This window comes from Rattus norvegicus, chromosome 1 (assembly GCF_036323735.1).
Source record: "Rattus norvegicus strain BN/NHsdMcwi chromosome 1, GRCr8, whole genome shotgun sequence".
Lineage (NCBI taxonomy): Eukaryota > Metazoa > Chordata > Mammalia > Rodentia > Muridae > Rattus > Rattus norvegicus.
Window position 1 is genome coordinate 129,653,489 of NC_086019.1, and position 21,502 is coordinate 129,674,990.

General features: G+C 42.0%; 1 protein-coding gene across 7 annotated transcripts in view; it reads right to left on the reverse strand.

The window, feature by feature from the left end:
* Positions 1-21,502, reverse strand: part of Asb7 (ankyrin repeat and SOCS box-containing 7) — a 56,327-nt gene that overhangs the window by 32,027 nt on the left and 2,798 nt on the right. For 5 of the 7 annotated variants that reach the window (XR_010055191.1, XM_006229350.5, NM_001108915.2 and 2 more), the window contains 2 exons: positions 16,696-16,813; positions 14,030-14,291 (listed from right to left, as the gene is read on the reverse strand). Coding sequence is in view for 6 of the 7 variants with exons in the window: in XM_006229350.5 (XP_006229412.1) it covers positions 14,030-14,240 (211 nt within the window). In the remaining variant the exon portion in view is untranslated. Of the gene's footprint in view, positions 1-14,029; positions 14,292-15,627; positions 15,752-16,695; positions 16,814-21,502 lie in introns of all 7 variants that reach the window. The other 2 variants (XM_006229349.5, XM_039085011.2) reach the window with 1 other exon arrangement.

The following is a 21,502-nucleotide window of genomic DNA, read 5'->3' on the forward strand; positions in this document are numbered from 1 at the left end:
TACCCTTTGGAATGTTACTGGCCTTGCTACCAGATAGATGCTACCTAGCCACGCTGTAAGGCCCCTTAGCTAGTGTCTACTGGGAACCTGTGTTTGCTGCCCTAAGGCTGCTGCTCTGCGGCTTGTTTTCTGCCTGTAGCTTTGGTTTTACAGCAGGACATCACACTGCACAGTGAATTAGGTAGCGCCCCTTCCTCTAAAGAACGTATGCGGGATTACTGTTTGTGCCAGCAATATACAGAGCAAGCAAAGCGACTGGGCCTGGAGCTTTCTTAGTAGACGTTTTAAGAGGAAATCAAATTTTCAACTGTATAAACAATGACTAAGTCATTCTTTTTCTGTGGGTCACATAAAATTTTGGCAATTTGTATTTTCCAAGGAATGGAATTCTCTATGACATGAAGCTCACCACATTCCTAGATTTTGTTTAACATCTATAGCATCTGGGCCAGAGTCTGTTCCCAGCCCCGAAATTGGTTATGGCTTTCCTCATTTTCAGTCTAGCTACAGTTTTCAATTTTATTGACCTTTTCAAAGAATTACTTTTTTCTTTTATCTCCCATCAATTTTGCTCCCTTTCTATTAGACTGGGTTTTGTTTTTTCCCTTTTTAAAAATACTTTCTTATATTTTTAATGTCATCACAATTACATTATTTCCCCTTTCCTTATGGTTCCTCTAAACTCTCCCATACACCCTCCTCAGTCTTTTTCAAATTTATGAGCTCTGTTTATTAATGGTTATTACAGGCATGTGTGCACATGTATATTCCTATATCTAACCTGTCAGTATGTTACTTGTATGTCTGTACTCAGGCTGTCCACTTGGCATTAGATAAGTTGGTATGTTCCTCCTGGGGAAGACGGTTCTCCTGACCTTAGCCTTCCTTGGTTGCCTGTAGCTCTGGTGTTGGGTTGAGGCCTCGTGGTTTCTGTCTGCTTTGGCATGTCTGTTATTAAGCTCATGCTTAGAGTCATGTTAGTGAGGGTCTTAAGGATGTGACTTCTGCTAATACCAGGAGACACAATCTTAGAGCCAATTCCTGATCCTCTGGCTTCTACAATCTTTTCAGATCCTCTTCCTCGAGATTCACAGACCCTTCGGTGGGGGAAGTCATCCTGGAGATCTATCCAGTGGGAGTGGGACCTACAACTTCTCTGTTGCAAAGGGAAGGTTCCTCAATGAGGGTGAGGACTATACTTATCTGTGGGCATAAGGACTATGCTGGCCTAGTAAAGTGGCAGTTGCATGCTCTCCTCTGAGATCCATAACTTCACTAGGTCTTGGTAGTTGGCTAGGTTTCCAGTACCAGGCATGGTTTCCCTCTTGTTGAGTGAGCCTTAAGTCCAATTGGAGAGCTGCTGGTTACCACCAAGGTGTGTGTGCCATTACTGCAGCCTTATGGTTATCAATCCATGCTGGGCACTGGGGTGCACAGGCATCATAGCTGGGTAGGACTGTGGGTTGCTTCCTTTCTTTAGAGGCTTGTATGACACATGGTACCACGAGAGAGAGAGCTAGTTGGAGGAAGGAAGGCTGTTGGGTCAGTTCCAGATGGGGCTTTTGGGCCCTGGTGTCTTCAGCAGTTAGACTTACCTTACCCCTGAGGAAGAGCGATAGCTTATGGTGTTTGGGAATCTCAGACAGCCCTGAAAAACAACTGAAGACATTTCTCATGCCTGGTGTCAGGCTCTTTGTTAGATTAGCTCTTGGAAGGAGTACGGTTAGTTTGGAAGAGAAAATGTCATTTAAAATATCTATGCATATTAATACAGACATTATAGTTTTATAGTATTATAGTTTTAGGTAGACAATTAATAGCATGATTCATCATGTCTTTTATGGACATCTGTCATTATAATCTCCTCTCTCCTCCTTCTATATTTCTCTCCCCCCTTCCTAATTATAGCCCCCTTCCCTATTTAAACCATCCGTACCCTGCTAATTACAGCCTCCCTCAATATTGAAACCATTTGTACCCTGCTCTTAATTAGAGCCTCACCTTCACCTATTCAAATCATTGCACCCTACTAATCACCTCTCTAATTCTCGTCCACCCCCAACTCCCCAGGAATGGTCTTACTTCTTGGTTTCTGCATTTACTACAGGATCCATATTCACATATGAAGATTTGGAGGGAGGAGCCTCCAATAAGAGAGAACATGTAACATTTGTATGTCTGAGTATGGGTTATCTTTTATAGTTTCATTTACTTGCAGTGTTCATGACTGCATTTCTTACATATGACTGATGCTAGGTAGGGCATCTTTATTACCATACTCTCATTCTCCATTCACGGACACATTTCCTGGCTTTCTGAATAAAACAGCAGTGAATATGACTACACAAGTCTTTCTAGATATAGTCACGTCTTTGGGGCATATGCCAAGGAATGGAATGGCTGGGTCATAAGGTAAGTTTCTTTTTAGCTTTTAAAGAATTGTCCATACTGATTTCCATAATGGCCAGCCTAGTTTGCAGTCCCACCAGTGGTGCAGGAGGACTCTCTTCCCTTATCCCCTCCAGCACTGCTGTCTACTGTTCTGTTGATTTTTGCCACTCTGACTGGGCTATGACGGAACTTCTAGGTCATTTGCTTAGCACTTCCCTAACTGCTAGGGACACTCAACACTTTTTGGAGATAGTTCTTAGTTATTTTCCTTGACAACTCTCTGTTCTAGCCTCGGGAACATTTTTTAAATAGGTCATTTGATTTTTTTGCAAATTCATTGTATATTCTGGGTAGTAACCCTCGGTCAGATGTATAGCTGGATGAGATTCTTTCCCACTCTGCCGGCTTCCTGCTCACCTTTATTTTGGGTTTTCAAGACAGGGTTTGTCAGTATACCAGTCCTAGAACTGGTTCTGTAGACCAGGTTGGCCTCAAACAGAAATCTGCCTGCCTCTACTTCCTGGTCCCGGAACTGAAGACATGTACCAGCACCATCTGGACACTTGTTTCTTCAGCTATACAGAGCTTTTTTGTTTTATTTGTTTTTGTTGGCAGTCACTCTTGGGAAATGGACTCCTATTCGGAAAACCCTTTCCCACACCTTTATCACGCAGGGTACTACCTGTTTTCTTCTAGTTGTTCAGTTTCTGGATCTTTGTTCCATTTGGAGTTACTATTTGTTGAGGGTCTAAACTGAATTCTGCATGTGGACGTCCAGTTTCTTCAATGCTGTTTGTTGAAGATTCCTTCTTCAGTTTGTTTTTGACATCTTTTTCAAACATTAAATGGCTGAAGTTATGATGATTTTGTTCTGTTTGTTCAGTGTGGTGAGCTAGTACCACACTGTTTTTATTACTATGGCTCTGTAATATAGCCTTAAGATCTGGCATGGTAATGACTTATACCCCCGCCCCCAGGATTGTTTTGGCTATATGGTTCCATATAAATTTTAGGCTAGTTTTTTCACTTTCTGTGAAGAATGAAATGGGTATTTTGATTGGGGTTGCTTGAATCTGAAAATGGCTTTTCATAAAACTCATTTTCACAATATTAATTTTACTAATCCATGAACATGGGATATCTGTCATTTTCTAGTCTATTTCTTCAGAGGTGTACAGTTTTCAATGTTAGAGGTCCTTCATGTCCTTGTATAAGTTTATTCCTAGATATTTTATTTTCTTTGATTGTTGTGAATGGAAGTATGTCCACAATCTCGTTATATTTGCTGGTGGTCTGTGGAAAGCTATTAATTTGTGCAATTTGATTCTGTATCCTGCCACACTGCTAAATTTGTTCATCTTTTCTGGAAGTTTTCTGGGAGAATTTTGGGGATCTCTAATGTAGACTATCATGTCAAGTGCAAATAGTGATAGTTTGACTTTCTCTCCCTTCTTGTATCCCTTTAATTTTCTTTGCTTGCCTTGGTGCTCCAGCTAGAACTTAAAGCATGATGTTGAAAAGGAGTGTGGGTAGGGAACCTCCATGTCTCAATTGCTTCAAGCTCTTCTCAATTTAGGATGGTTTTCTCTGGGTTTCTCATATACAGATCTGTTATGTTGAAGGGGTGTTCCCTCTAGCCCTGCAGTCTCTAGAACTTTAATCCAAAAAACATGTTAGATTTTGTCAAAGACATTTCTGTGTCTATTAAGATGCTCATGTGAATTGTCTTTAAGTCTGTTTATGTCATTTATTATATTGACCTGGCTTAGGATGAGCCATTTCCTATGAAATCAGCTTATGAAGAGCCATACCGCATTTCAGAATAAAGCCAGCCTGCTCATGGCAGATAATCTTTGATGTGTGTCTGTACTGTTTTCAAGTACTTGATTGAGTTTCATCAAGTCTCTGTTGTCAGGGATGGGGTCTCTAGTTCTATTTTGTTGTTACTATGATTCTGGCTTCAGAGAAGGCTCCTATTATTTTAAATAGTTTTAAAAGGATTGGCTGTAGACCTTTGAATCTCTGGTAGAATTCTGCTGTGAATCCATCTGGCCCCAGAAGACGGTGACGACGACGACTTAGAGCTGGAAGGCTTTTTATTACATTCAATCTCCTTATTTACTGGCTTTTATAGGTTGTCTTCATGGCTTCATGGTGGTTAGGTTGAATCTAGAAATCCATCCATTTCTTACAGATTTTCCAGCTCAATGGAGTATAAGTTTTAAAAAATACTCTCTGGTAATATTTTTAATTTCTTTTGGTTAAGTGTTATGTTTGTTTCCCTGTTCATTTCTGATTCTGTTAATATGGGTGAATTGGACCAAAGGTCTGTTTATCTTCTATCTTCTATCATTTATCTTCTCTAAGAACCAACTCTTAGATTAGTTTGTTATTTCTCTTTCACTGATTTCTATTACTTCTTGCCATTAACTGGGTTTGGATTTGGTTTATTGTTTACCCAAACTTTTGATTTGGATCATTAATCGTTTATTTGTGCTCAGACTATTTTGAGGTGGGCACACAATGGTATACACTTCCCTCTTCCCTCGGAGGGCAGCTTTATAGAAGTTTGGCTATGTTGTGCTTTCACTTAGTTCCAGATACTTTTCAATTGTTCTTCTAGATTCTTCTTTGGCACAATAATCATTCCACAATAAGTGGTTTGATCTCCATGAGTTTGTGTACTTACAAGAGATTGTTTGCTGTCAACTTCAAGTTCTATTGCAATGCAATCAGAATACAAGGAGGTACTTCAGTCTTTTTGAATTTGTTAAGATTTGTTTTGTGTTCCAGGATGGGTCTACTTCAGGAAAGCTCCCACGGGCTGCTGAGCAGAGTGTGTAGTCATTCTCTGGTGTTTAGGTGGACTGTCCTGTGGTATCTGCTAAGCTCTCTTGAGGTATGTCAATTAAGTCTGATGTTTCTGTTTATTTTTAGTTCAGATGACCCTCCCATTTATTGGAGAAAATGACATTAAAATCACTTACTATTAGTAGGTTGATGCTAACTTTTGAAAATGTTTGTCTTTGAATCTAGTAGTACAACTTTAAAAATCCAATTGTGTGCACCAGAGTTTGATGCATGTATGTTTAGGATAATACTGTCATCTTGGTTAACTGTTCCCTTGATCAGAATGAAGCATGCCTCTTTATCTCTTCGTTTTGGTTTGAAGTCTACTTTGTCAGATATTAGGATAACACTGTTCACTTCCTGGTCCCAACTGACTGGAGTCCTTTTGTCTATCCTTTTACTGTAAGGTGATGCCTTTCTTCAAAGCTAAGGTGTGGTTTTGTAGAGAATAAATTGATGGGTTTTGTTTTTTGATGCATTTACTAAGTCTGTGTCTTTTGATTGGAGATTTGAGGCCATTCATATTTAAAGCTATTATTAAAATGTGTGTTAATTGTGGCCACGATGTTGTTGCTTTTTTGGCATTGTGTTCTCAGTGGTAGTTTGTGGGGTTTTGCATTTCTTTCTACAGTCTCGCTATTAGTGCTCATTCCTCTCTTTGGTCTAAATATTGTTTCCTGTGCTTTCTTTAGGTTTGGTTTGTTGGATATAAATTGTTTTTAGGCTTTTTATACTGTGGAACGTTTTTCTTCCTCCCTCATTTGTGGTGGATATCTGCTGTCTATCCCTCTAGACTGGCAGACAAAGTCTTTAAGGATTTAGAATGCTTAATGCTCTCTTGGCTCTTTGGGCTTGAAAAATTTCCATTGAGAAATCAGCTGTTATTTTGAGCTTTCCTTTATGTGACTTGAATTTCCTCTTGAAGCTTTCAGTGTACGTCCTGGGTTGTGTGTGCTTAGCTGGTGTATTAACTGTGATAAGTTGTGGAATTTTCTTCTCTGGTTTTGTCTATTTGGTCTTCTGTTTGCTTCTTGTACTGGTATAGCTGTGTCTTCTCCTTAGTTTGGGGAGGTTTTCTTTTATGATCTTGTTGAACGTTTTTCCCCCTCACCTATGCCTATATTTCAAAGGCTTAGGTTATTTAATCCCATCATCAGTTTCAGCCTTAGTTTTCTCTGTCTCCTTAGTGTATTCCCAATCCCTGGGTTGCACTTGCCATCCTATCAGCCTTCTACTGTGGTTTCTTGGGTATCACTCAGATATTTATTTTCCTTGAGCTGTTCTTGTCTTCTGTGTTGTTTGTGGTTCTTAAAATCCTTGAATTCCCTGATGAAGTGTACAACTCTTAAGTTCTGTGTCTTGGTGTTCTCACTGGCAAACATTTCTACAGTACTGTTGGGTTTAGGAGAGAAAATACTGGCTTCATTTTTCAATGTTGGTATTTTTGAGATGAGTCTGGGCACATAGACTTCTAAGTTTGATACAACAGGCTAGGGAAGACGTGAGGATGGACAGGCAGGTTGGGCCTAGAGGCTGGAAATGGCTTAGGTGAAAAGTGTAGAACAGAAGGCACTGAGATGGTGTTCAGGATGGATCTCCTGGTCCATGAGGTGGTGTTCAGGATGGACATCCTAGTCCAGCCTGTCATACGGAAGTAGATCATGATGAGTGGAGAGGTCGGACATGGTGTGGGAGGAGCCTGTGATCTGGGGGTTAGGTAAGTCCTGGAGATGACTAGAGACTGCATATGGCATAGACAAGGGTGGCCAGACTAGGCTGTGGCACTAGATGAAGAACACAAGCTAGATCTGACAGGTTGGGGACATGATGGCATGATGGGAAGGTGGCATGGATAAAAGATGGCCTGATGGGAAGGTGGCATGGATAAAAGATGGTCTGATGGGAAGGTGGCATGGATAAAAGATGGTCTGATGGGAAGGTGGCATGGATAAAAGATGGTCTGATGGGAAGGTGGCATGGATAAAAGATGGTCTGATGGGAAGGTGGCATGGATAAAAGATGGTCTGATGGGAAGGTGGCATGGATAAAAGATGGTCTGATGGGAAGGTGGCATGGTGGGAAGTTCAGGGAGATTTAATAGTCTAGTCCCTGGAGAAGGATATGGCTGGGTGGAGAGATTCTGGGTTTTTTGTTTTGTTTTTTTCATCCTACTGTCACTCTGAGTTTAATTCTAATAGCTTAAAAACTATTTTAATATAAACTCCTTCCCATGTGCTGTGCTGTCAGACACAGACACACACAGACAGATGGATGGACAGATGGACACAGACCGGGACACACACACACACACACACACACACACACACACACACACACACACATCCTACAGAGAGAGGTATAGCATTTTTATGTAGAAAATATTTCTTGCTTTTAAGACTCTATCCTTTGAATAAATTAATAAAAGTTAGTTATTATACAATCAAGTTTAAACTAAAAGATTAACTGGGCAAAAGCATCTCCCACTTTTGAGGCCTTAGTACATATTACCAAGTTGCTTTCTACAATTGTTCCCCTTGATTCCAATCACAGTTACTTTGACTACGCCTGGAACTGTTTCCAACCTTTGCATTCTACAGCTACACTACGGCTACAGACAGCTCTCCCCATTGTACCCTGGGTATCTTGGAATGCTGCCTCTTTCTTATTTCCATGTGTTTATCAAGGGGAGCTGCTTGCTTTCCTAAGGGGACCTGGCAGTGTCCTCTATATACTTAACTTCTGTTACATCAGTCAAAGGCTTCCAGATCAGTTCACAAGCTCACTGAAGGCAACGATGAGCAAACACACAATGGCAGGCTCTTCATCGTACTGTTTTGAAATGTGCAACATGGTCTTGGAACTTTTAGAAGCATTTGATAGGATATAAAAAATGTAATAAGGCATTTCTTTTAACTTCTGCCTTTTCAAGACGCTCTTAATCCCTGAGTGGCCCCCGATATCAGAAAGAGTACCACGATTTTTGATTATTAATGTGGTGGCTATGTACACATCCCTGACACACAGGGTGAGAGGACAACTGTGTGGAGTTACTGCTCTCCTCCCACATTTACACAGGTTCTGAAGGATAAGCTTAGGCTGGCAGGTTTGCACAGCCAGTGCCTTGACTGCTGAGCTAGGTCAACTAGCAGATTTGTCCAGAGGTATGATAGTAATATACGGCCATTTGTGTTGACATTCTCAAGTTTTTAGACTTTTGAAAACCCAATTTTCATTATTTTGAAACAGTACACAAGGGAACACAATGTCACTTAGCATGCAGTGACACTGCATGTGACTGCTAAGCATCTAAGGCGTGGTCACTTCTTAAACTAGGGATGGAATCTGTCTAGTTCACCAAAAGGGAATAGCCTCTCACACTACAGATCACACAGCTTAGTTAAACTAGCCAGTGGGTCTCACCCCCACCCCGCTTTTGTGTTCTACAACTCAAACACAGTTTTGTTATTTTAAGCAAACTTGGATTCCTCCTTAGATAGCTGTTTCCCAGCAGGTTCCTCCCAGGGTTACATCACTCCCCTGATTCTGTCATACATGAGCAGCCTCTTGGTCCTGAGTTTACTAGGTCTGGGTGATCAGTGTTGGTTGGTATTACCATGTGGCTATGTGGATTTGATAGATAAAACTGTATTTTCTTTTAACTGTGTCCTTTCATGTATGAATATTTAGATAAACAATTTCTGGTTTTGCCAGTGGCTTAGGTTTCTACTCCTTGCTGGCTTCCTGGTATAGCTTTGCCTTTTCAGTAAGTGGTGACAGTTCTCCCTTATTGTCAGACCTAAACCTTTAGTTGCTTTTGATTTTGTTTGCAGCATACCTCACCTGCCATTCTTGCCTTAGGTCTTGGGCCCTTCTGATGAGCTCTGTAACCAGAGCATCCTATAGCCCAGTCCGCTCTTCTTTCTTCCCCACCATGCCCCAACATCCCTAGAATAGGCTGCTGGACAAGCTCTCATCACTGACACTGTCATTGTCCCACACAAGTAGAATATCCCACACCATCATGTTTCCAGCCCTCCTTCATGCTTCACAACTTTCAAGGACTCCACTCCAGCCCTGCATTCTGGAAAGCTCGTGGACACACTCACCACACCTCACACAAAGGAGGCCTTGCTGCCCACAGCACTTAGCTCTGCCAGGAATGCCTTTCTTCTTTTTTAGGCACTAGAGAACCATAGTTTGGATGATGGTTTGGAGCCCAGCTCCACACTCATCAAGGTGGAAGACGATGGGGTATGAGTTACATTTGCTTCTATGGTTTGTTTTCCAAGGGAAAAACGCAGTGTTGCCCTCTTAAGAGCTATGACGCAAGGTACACTCTCAGTCATCAGGGGGCACTGCTACCCACCTAGCCACCTGCTAGGCTGTGACTTGCTGAAGCCTTTTACTACTGTGGCTGTGCTGAAAGCAGGGCCTGGCATACATTCAGTGCTTAGCAGCATCTTCTGAGTATGAGTGAATGTTTTACCAGGAGCCAAATGGCCACCTTACACACCTTGGCGTCCTGTCACACACGGAGAAAGAACACACAGAGGGAGAGAGTACAGAGTGCACAGTGAGCAAATCCACTTCTTCCAATTCTTTTCCTCATCTCCCTATTGGATGATTTGGAAAAGCAGCTATCACTAATTTAGGCAGCTTCTAATCCTAACTCAGCTTTTAAATTGCTTTTAAGGAAACGGTGAGTCTTGTCTCATGAGGTCAGGAAAAACCATTTTCCTGCTATTTGTTCTCTTCCTCACTAGGAGCAATCATGGCCATGGTTCTTCCTTCGGGGAACTTCATGTGAACAGGAGCTACAGACGCTGAACAGGATGCTAAAATCCCTCCCCATGCTTATGGCTGGCACTGCACTAAGGTCCAGGGAACAATATTACACGGGGGGAGAGCATCATACAGGACCCAGCAGCAGCATCTAACAGGAACGAAAATAAAGTTCTCACCTGACCTGCTCTAGCGGAAGCAGGTGGTTTCTCTGAGAAAGTGCCAAAGACTTAAAGGGGAAGCAGTCATATGCAAGGAAAAGTGGACCACGACGGAAGGGGCTTTACGATGACCTCTGGGGTTAAGCTTCTAAGCTCAGACAGCCCAACCAAGAAGGGAGAGGGGCTGCTGCATAGAGTTGTGGCTGCAGGGCTCAAAGGACCAGCTGCTGTGCTGAGTATGTGACAGACTGAGAATATTCTTTGCAGAGAAATAAGAAGTCCCTACTGGATTTAATTTCCATTTCTACTTAGAAGTGTCACATTATTTAGAGACCAGGTGGGGACAGGGCAATATAATGTGAAGAAGATCAATCCAGACTTGGTGAGGAAAGAGGTTTCCCCCCAAGGAGTGGGAAAAAGAAGAAGAGAAGAGACAGAAAGCTACCAAGAGAGGAAGAATGCAGAAGCTCAAGCAATAGGCCACATCTCAGGAGAGGACAAAAGTGGGTACACCGTCCGGAGACTCCTGCGCGGCACTCGTAGACTGCAGGGCCACTGGCAGATGTGCCTGGATATTACGTGGAGGATGTGCTATGCACTGACGCCTCAGCCTGACAGTGACGACCATGGCAGGAGTTTCCTTCTTACTTAACCTTTCCAAACTTGCTTTACAATTTGCCGTGAGAGGGATGAGGAGGCGCATTCTCCGAATCTCGTTTCAGTAGGGTAATGTTCTCACAGAACAACACAAACAGCACCACACTGGTCCTGCAGCACTGAATGAGAACTCGGAGGTGGAAGCACAATGTAAAAGCTGTGTATGTGACCCAGCAGTGCCCAGCCATGAGGAAAGAAGGGAAGTTTGGGCAACCTTTGTGGGGAAGAGCAATGATATTGTACATTCTCATGCACGAACACCAATTCTGGACAGACCGATGATTCAAGTACCACAAAATCTTGAGAAGAAGATGCAGGTGAGTAATGACCCTACACCATGAAGTGTTTACTAACCGAGATCCAACAGACACAAACCAGAAGGCAAAAGCAAGATAGAATGTGTCCAGTGTATGGTGAGAGCAATAGGAGGAACGTGGGAACGCTACAAGCTAGAAGAAAGGTTTCCACCCGGAGCTAACAAAGGTAGGCACCGGAGCAAGCCTCACCTGAACAAGGGAGGAAGACAAGGACAGGCTCAGACTTGCCACAGTTTGATATTCGGATGTCATCTTGGGAGGGGCAAGCACATCACACAAGGACGAGCCAGCCAGCTAGCAATACCCTGCTGAGAAGGGGGGGGGCATTGTCCCACCCAGTCCCAGGAGGGCACAAGAAGGAACTGTAGGTCTTGGAGGACAATGTATAGGCATCCATAAGTGCGGTCTGACTTGGCAGTGCTTCTAGGGGTTAAGGGAGAAACTCTGACAAGGGTGGGCTTTTGTTGTTGCTTTTTTTTTTTTTTTTTTAAGAAAGACCAGTCAAGGACTCTCCCTGCTATACTGGCCCTAGCAAAAAAATGCCAACAATTTCAAATGCCTCACAATGGAAGCTAAGTGCAAATCAATTGCACCCAACAAGTAGAATCTCAGGCTTAACTATGTCCTGATAAGGAATTATCTCAAGGAAGCTGTTAGGTGACAGAAGTCAGGACACTGACATAACATTAAACAGAGTAGTGGGCCGGCTAGAAAGAAGGGCTAGAAACCACTTAGGCCTCGGTGCACAAAAGTCAACAAAAGCCAGTTTCTGGAAGGAGAATCTGGTACTGAAGAACAGCTAGTGGCCACCTCCAGGCACTGACAATAGAATATTTACTCTGGGTTTTAAGCAGGTAGATTATGAACCACCTTCTCAAAAGTCTGCTGAGAAAATTTTATGCTTTCTAAAATACTAAAATGAACAAAGTTGAAAGAATATCCAAATGGTAACATATTTATTTGAGCAGCTACTCTACTGAAGATAACAGGGTAAGACTGAACGTATTTCTAACAAAACTCACTGAGGTTGCTTTCTGTAGTAGTAACGATTACTTTAGATACTAACTGTGGGACTGGGCACCCAACTCTACAAATGCACGAAATTGTGCAGTGTGGACTCAGGAATGGCAGAGTTCACTGAGTGCATGTACGCATACACACACACACACACACACACACACACACACAGACACACACACACACATACACACACACATAGACATACAGACACACACACACACGCACACACACACACACACACACACAGGCACGCACACACTTTTCTTAAAAGTTTTAAGGCTTGAACCTTAGGCTTCACGCAGGCTAGATACACAGTCTGCCACACAGCCGCCTTCTGCCCTTTAGGATGTAAATGATCATCACGGGGTGGGGGAGAGAGCGCTGCTTAGGACCTGTAGCCCGTAAGTCAACTGTGACCCTGCCGTGGACTGTCCCTCTCCCTTATCACTCACTAACATATACATAGACGTCAGACTGGAGCATAGCCACAGCTGTGACATGTTTTCTATGACTGCTCACACACTACAACTGATAGGACAAAAATACGTCATAAAGTTGAGTGAAAAACAGCTGTGGCAGAACAGTTGTGTCATATGTAGACTAAAAACTACATGAAGCACAATTTCTACAAGTGTGCTAGAAGTATCCAGAGGACTAAGCACCCAGGGTCACTCAGGCCCAGGGACCATTCTGAGTAGGGGCAGGCAAGACCTGTGCAGGTCCAATGGGATTTGATGTCGGTCGGAAACTTATCTAAAGATGTGCTTTGTTTTAAGGTGATAATACTCATGTGTCTGGACTCTGTCTATAGCTAATGTCTTAGGGCACATTAGTCCTATTTGAGGCCACTGGGACACATGATTACTCTTGGGCTTGGATTTAGCCTTATCTTGGAGTCAGACTCTGATGGTAGCCTTAGCATTCATACAGTCCCATAACTCACACAGCCTTTCTGAGGGCTGTGGAACTGCTAACGCCTTCTGTACTTTAGAAGGCAAGCAAGTCTTGTAGCAAAGTACACTCCTAGAATGAAACAAATAACTGCTGATGAGCAATCCAGGGCCTAGAGTGGCCCAGACAAGCTGTTCTACACCCTACTACAATGTAGACAGAAGTGATATCTACACACACACACACACACACACACACACACCTCATAGGAACACGCACAATCCCCCTCCCATCTTCAGGGCAAGAATGAAATTGAAATTCACTGGCGAGAGGAGTCAATTGAGAAGATTAGTGTCAAAGTCTTATAGAAATGTCTAGTTTTCTGAAGCAGACACATAAAATGGCAAATGCGGTCACCAACCAAGTCTGTCTACAGAATCAGAGCTCAGATAAGAGCAGCCTTTTTGCATATGTAGACACACTGTAAGTTCTAGAAAAGTCAGGATATCCAAAAGAACAACAAGAAGAAAAGGAAGTAAGAAGGAAAGGTTAAGGAAGGTATGAAGGATAGGAAAAGTCAAAAATGTTTAAAGGGACCTATGCTAGGCTCCTCTGCTTAAGCAATTTCCAAAAAGGGAAACCTGGGCAGCTCCCCCACGGCAGACACCACAACTACTTCTGCTTCTGACACCCAAGGGCAACTGGCCCCAATAAGGGCTCTCAGTTGAAGTAACCTGGGGTTGCCTGACAATCTGCAGAAACTACATGTGCCAGAGTAAAACCCACTCAACAACTCAAAAAACTTAGTGTTTTGTTGTCAAACATCTTTGCAAAGAGGAGCAGATAAGACACTGAACAGCAATGCAAGCGAACCATTAAAATCCACGTGCAAACAAACGTGCACAAGTGCGTTTTCCACAAACGCCATTACAATTTTCTCCTCGCATCCAGTGAACTCACCTCCGTGTTCCAGAAACACTCGAACACACCTCTCCTTTCCTCTTGCTGCAGAGAAATGGAGCAAGGTCCAGCCATTGGCATCTCGGCCATTTGGGGAATAGCCTTGTTCCAACATCTTTCGTACTGTGTGAACATCCCCGGCCGCCACTGCAGCCTGAATCTGCAATTCTTCCTGGAGCTCAGGGTTCCTCCGGCAGTGGTGGTGTAACATCCTAGCAGAGTCTGCTTTTCACCAACCAGACATTAGGTCACGGGAGGCAGCCTTTCGGGAAGGGAGAGCACATGCAATTTAGAATCTGTCTCTCTTCACACTGTGCTCACTGACCACCACACAACTATTCGCTCCCTAAATCAGTATAGACATGGAGAGCAGCTCAACAAGACTGGCTAGCAGGCATCTGCTTAGACCTAAATTTCCCATAGCTGCATTAAGGCTATAAATTAATTGAAAGAGAAAGCGGGGCAGAAAACACCCACTTAACAGAAAAATCTTTTCTGCAGTCTTTTTGAAAACTTGAAACTCCATTGGTCACGACAGCTCTCTCCTGGTAAAGTGGACGGTGGTCTCAGGACGCTAAGATGGCTGCAGTAGGACCAGTCTTAGGAAGTCTGACTTACACGATGCACCACCCCGACGGAAGTTACAAACTACTCAAGGATTTTATCACAGTCTGAGTCAATAAATATGGAATAGCAAAAAACAGCCCATTAAAGCCTGGAGGAGGAACTGAAAAGGAGGGGCTGTCTCTAGGCCAAGTCTCTGACCCAATCCACATCAGCATCTTATTTTTAATACAAGGTAATAAAGCCTGGGGGGTAGCAGCTGAGCGAAGGAACTGGATAAAATAGATTATATTCACACATGTGCGTGTGTTTCTCAGTTTTCCTACCTCGGCTACCTGATCACGATGTTTGTCTTCTCTTCCCTGTCATATTCTTTTAAAACATTTTTTTCTAATTTCAGTACCAGAAGTTTTATTTCATAAATACTCAAAATAGCATGCTAAGCAACCTGTGGATTGACCACATGATGAAATTACGTCAATGAACACTAATGCTAAGGACCCCACATCTTCTGCAGGTCATGGAGAAGTGTGTCCTCAAACCCAGCAGACAAGAAGCTTGTCCATGCACACAGGGAAGCCCAAAGTAACATGGCTACTTCTCATGTGGGGGTACAAGCCTGTCTGCATACTTTGAAGCATTTGAGATAGACAGAGAAAGCCAGACTGACAAGATCTTAGGAAGACATTCCAAATGGGCTGCTTTGTCAGAAGCAATTAGACGAATCTCCTGGTTGGTAACCTCCATTTCTATAAGTAAATTTGCTTGAAAGAAAAAAAAAGTGATAAAGTCCTTTGAAGATATTCTGTTCTCATATGTAGGTTAGACATCCAAGGATAATTTTGCAACTAATACTTTTTCTTACAAAATTTCTCATCATGAACTAGAGAACACAAGAAAAGTAAGCCTAGCTTGGTGGAGCCAAAACAGGCTGGGAACACAAACATCTGATGTGCTTTTACATATAATAATGACATCACTATAGTCTCAGCGATATCGCCCAGTGATATAATTTAAAAATATCAAGCTATTACCTCAAATAGCTGTTTCCTCAGAGAAAATTGGAAAATGAGAAATTTCTTGATAATTTGTTCTCTTAATAAGCAAGTTTCCTTTTGATTCTTCACTTAATTACTTCCTTGAAATTCAGTCTCTTGGCTTAGAAATTTAACATAAAAAAAATACCTTTCAGAATGGGTTTCATGTTAGTTTCAGTGCTATAAGAGACTATAACAAAACTTACCAGCACACATTAATGGAACCCCTTCCTGTCCACTCAGACCATCATCTTTAGCAGAACGCTTCTGAAGCTCTGATTTATTTTACTATTCTTTTTGAGTCAGTCTTATTTAGCTCTGCCTGGCCTCCCAACTTCCTATGTAGCCTAGGTTGGCCTTGAGCTCTTGATCCTCCCATCTCTAGCTACCAAGTGTTGAGTCACAGGTACATGTCGCCATGTTGGCTCAGAGTGAGTTCTGTGGATAGTGTAAGTGTGGAGATACACTAAGGCGCCCTCCTCTATAGCTCTCCCTTACTCTTTTAGAGAGAGTCCCTCACTGAACCTCGGCTTTACCATTTCTGCTAGACAGGCTAGATAAGCCGTTATGATCCTCCTTGTCACTGCACTCTGGTGCTGGGGTGACAAGTGTATATCCCATGGAATCCCATGGAAGTTTTCATTCCTGACTTTTCCCTGAGTAGATGGGGATCTAAACTCAATCTTCATGCCTGTGCTAAAGCACTTTACCCACTAAGCCTTTCCCAGGCCCCACAGGTGTGTTTAATAGAAAATTATCTTGGCACCTAGAGAGGTCTCCTCTATAGGAAAAAGACTGAAACAACATCAAAAGAAACCTAGGTTTTTCTTTCAGTGCCTGCTACATTAGTTTATTCTTTAAATCACTATTTTGCCCATTCTTTTCTGTGCAAGTCTATTCTATTAGACTAGGGACTGAACTCAGAGCCTGAAGCCTGCTAAATGCACTCTATTACTAAGCTATAGCCCCAACCAACTCATTAACAGATTTCAAGAAGAAAAATAAAAGTTAAACAGGATTTTCCTCAAAATAGCCTAGGAGGCTGATGATCCTGGGTCATCTTACCTTATAGAAGAATGTCTCTTCTCTCGGTGGACAGGTTGTCTAATAACCATGGCGTGCATGCAGCATGGTAGGAAGGGTTCCCAGTGTACCCCGGCCTCAGGGGAGTAGTCTTCTTCACCTACAAACAAACCAATCACAATCATGGGCTTTCCTAAAGTAAGAGAGAAAGCACCGCTGTCTGCAGTCTACTCTCTGATTATACTTTCTGATGACTTTATGTTTCAGGAGTTTACAACAAACTGACAGAAGAACTCAGAGAAGGTTTTGGAGCACATGATCTTGTTGCTTACAACAATCTCTAGACACAATCAAGTATGATTTATTTAAGAGTCTGTGCTGCCCCCACCCCAAGCTTCTTAAAAAACAGTAAATAAAGAAAATAACAAATCCCACATTTGGAATTTGGCTACAAGCTAAGAATCTTGTCTTTTCTGCTGAGAATATCTCTCAGGCCTGCTTCCTTTACTTTTTAAGGATACCATCAGTCACCTGCTCTTTTTAAAGAGAACTAAAAGGGGAAAAAAATGTGTGCATTCAACACAGCAGCTGCCAGGGGCCAAGTGTAAAGTAGGTGAGTAAATGGGGCTTATGCCTTTGAATGGTGGCTCTTCCTATGCCTTCCAGGCACCCAGTAAAAACATTTACTTACACACAACAAGCTAGTTAAAACATTAACTAGCCAGAGGTTTTACTACCTTCTCTACTGAATTCTTAAAGAACAAAACAATAAAAACCCCACAATATCACAAGGAAATCACTCTAGCAATTAACCTACTGGGAGATCCGACACCCTTTCTGGAGGTGGGGGGCCGAGCCTTTAGAAGTTAAAGGTTCAGACATGGAAATGGACAGGCCATCTGATGAGCTGACCTGTGCAGGGCAAGAGGGGCAACAGGGGCTGATGGCTGTGCAAGGGGACATTAGAATGGTTCCCATCTGCCTTTTCTGCACTTGATGTTTTATTTTCCCCTTTCTGAAGCCTTTAAGATAGGCAAAGATGTTGGCCTGCACACAGAACTGAAGTCTGAGTGCAAACTGTGCCTATTATTTTCAAATAAATGGAGTAGACACGGTCAGAACAACTCCTTCAAAGCCAAGTATAAATACCACAGAAGAAACCTTGCAGAAACTAAGACTGAGGCAGGAAGTCTACAGCATGAACCTGGAGCATCTTATAGTGCCTGAAGGCAAGGAAGTGCTCAAAGAAAGCCACAGCCACAGGCACAAAGGAGCCAACTTCAGAGCTCTCAAGGACCAGAGACCACTGATCACTTCTCTCCATAATGGCATGCGTCTACATGCAAGAGTAAACAGCATCATGTGGTACCCAGCACTAAGCCCACCAGGTTCCTGGCTGGGGTCACACAGACCATCCTGGGTAAAACCATTGTGGGGAAGAACCTGGCAGGCAGGAGCAGGGAGGGCAGTAAGAGTTAAACAGAAGACAAAATATACAGGTATGAAGTTGTCAAAAACAAATTTAGTTTCTAAAAATGAAAACCAAATCAAACACCTTACTTCTAAGTGTGTCTTCAGTATTCTCTGCCTCCCTAGGGTCATGAAAATGTCCCAATGTGGCTTCAAGCCATTAAGAGTCCTTGCAGACTTCCAGTGGTCTCCAAATGCCTATCACCACTTCCACAGAGACTGCTGGGCATGACAGAGAGGAGACACGAGAGGTGGGACTGAAGGAAGCATGAAACAGTATGTACTAATACTTGTACTAGGCAGTGTGTTAAGAGATAAAAGGATCAAATTAATTCTCCAATGCAAGAAAGGTAATAATGTAACAGTTCCCCCGTAAGTGACTTTAATAGAACAAGGAGATAGCCCCTAAGTGCCTAATGTGTGCGCAGCACAGCTCACAGCTTCCTAGAAGACAGTCTTGTACATTTAAAATAACATTTAAAAATATTTCTAATTTTTTAAAAAAAAATTTTGTTTATATCTGAGTGCCTACATTTTAAGTAGGTGCACACATGAGTGTGGTGCTAGAGGACACCAGAAGAAGGTTTCGGATCCTCTGGTACTGGAGTTACAGACAGTTGTGTGTAACCCTGTGGGTGCTGAGAACTGAACTAGGTCCTCTGCAAGAGAAAGACATTTCTCTGACAGCTTCTTAAAAATGACACTTTTAAGGATATGAGATATTTTAGGATTTTTTTTCCTCTTCTGATAATACCAAGGACTTATAGATAATCATAGATTTTTTTTAAGTGCACAGTCACTCCTTGCATGCATGTGCTACAACAGCATCATTGAGGAAACACACATGTGTATGCCCTATACACTTAATCTCTGTTGTCTGCACCATTGTAAATTATACAGGGCAATGATTAAAATGCCCCAAAGTCCAAGGTATCAGACTAGAAGTGACTTTCCTCTTGGTGTCACTTAGAGACATATAAAATAAAGAGGAAAAAAGGCACCATGGTCCTTAAGGACAAACACAACCTCAGCAGCCAAGATACCTATTAAGAAAAAAACAAGAAAAGCCACTGATGGGAAAGAAAGAGCCTGGTTTCCTGCAGGGAATGCAAGTTCAAAAACCAGGACTCTTGACAAAGGAGAAATGTCCTAAACAATACACAATCGATGGAAAGTTCTCTTAAATTAATGATGGGTGGAGAATCTAGCAATTACTGATACCAGACCCACTAGAAATTACATTCTGGGTTTTAGTCAGAAAAAAAGTAAATAATAAACAAAGATGGAAGACTTTAGAGGTGTAAAAATGACTCATTTCCCAAATGTGTCTCGTTTTCTTAAGTGGTCTTAGTTCTTAATACAATGCTTACATTTTGCCAAATTATTTTCTCCACTGTACTAAAGTCAAAAGATAACAACCAAGGTCTCCAAAATACACTTGACCACATTGGATAGCATTGCCTAATTTCTTTTCAAATGAAATCTATTCAGTTATGCCCCAAATTTCCTTAATATAGTTTAAAAAAAAACTATATTGAGATAATAGACTGAAGGTACCCATAAATGAAGGTATGCTTAAAATTTGCCCAAGAATACATAACCTTCAACAAGTCTGACCTCTTTTCAATTTCCTTTAGCACAAGACTAGCTATTATTGACTTCTGTATATTATTTTCTTCCCTGTAGGTTTTGTTTCGTTGGGCCTTTGAAGCAGTGCAAACTGGCGGGCAACCAGAGATCCTCCTGCCTCAGCCTCCCAAGTGTTAAGATTGCAGGCTTGCTGCCTAATTCTGCAACTTTTCCCAAGTAACACAAAGGAGAATTGTTTCCTGGTCTCAAACCAACAAGAAAAAAGGTAACGGTTCCACAAGAAACAAGGTAACGGTTCCACAAGAAACAAGGAAACGATTCCTGGCTCAAGACAAGAGCATTTGTTTGCAGAGGAGACCAGGAAAGGAAAAGAAAATCGCAACTTTGAAGACATTTCCTCCGAAGAAAAAAAAAAAACTAAAAATTTACCAATGGCTCACAAGCCCCCAGAGCGAACCCAGATACAGAAAAATACAGTGCCCAATCACAATATATAACATGGCCAACAGGCCTGCTGGGCTCCACTTACACAATCAAGAGCCTTACACCCTAAATAAGGAGGGTATTATTTTAGTATCACCCAACATACCATAGTGTCCATGTCCCTAAGGAAGGATATCATATTTCCTCCAAATGACTGGACCTCTATGTGACACAAAAATTTATTATCATGTAAAACTATGAATCACATAAATTCTAGCAGAAAACCTAGTGATTTTCCCAAAATGTGGATGAGGTGAGATGAGTTGAGGTGAGGTGAAGTGACCAAGAAAAGTTTAGAATCATTTATGTAGCCCCAACTCCAAGCTTAAACCACAGGTATTAGAAAAGCTTTGTCAATAATGTCCTGTTAACGCAGGCATGCCAAGTCAAAGTTAGCAGCCTCAGACTAGTGCCTCAGAAGTTTCCAAGAACATTACATTGAGGGAATGTATTGAGGTGAAAATGAAAAGACAGAAGGTCAGGTTTCAGATAGGCAAACTGTATCTGACTCTATTTACCCATCTCAAGAATGGTATTACTAAGGCTAGATGTTGACACACTAAAGACTGCACATACATACTCAAGTCTGTGCACGTGTATAAACACACAGGAACAAAATAAGACATTATATATTTAGCTTATATACAATGTACACATATAACTAACTGAATCACACATCATTTTCAGTATAAAGGACAGAAGTAGTCATAATATACTAAAGACCTAGCTAGCACTGACTAGCACCAATTATTCTCCCTTTGTGATATGAATTTGGTTTTGGTTACTAAATAATCAGGTAAACGCCCTCCCAGATATAGAAATACAAACTATTGAGCTGGTCCTGATTAAGTAAATGTAAAAACTAAAGAAAACGTTAAATGTTAAATAACATTCTCAACTATGTTAATTATTACAACTTCCCCACTCCGCCTCTCTCTGGGGGTGGGGGGGTGGGGGGTGGGCATACATCTCTCGCTATCTTAGGAAACCCGCTGTCAGCTGAGCAGATCCATGTACTCTGACTTAAACGGCAACAATAACCTGGCTGGGAACCAAGACAGAGCAATGTTCTGTCTTTACAAGTCTGACTAGCGATCCTCATTTACAACCTCAGGTAAAAAGAGCCCTCACTTAGGAACACTAGCAAATTAGGTTCACTCTAAAGCAGAAAAATACTCTCTACCCCACCAAGAAGATACAAGATATATACTGCATTCTATCTCTGAAATACAATCCAAATATTTTATTACCAATTTTTAAAAAGTTATACAGTAACCAGAAGGCATCATATTGCTGAGTTCCATAT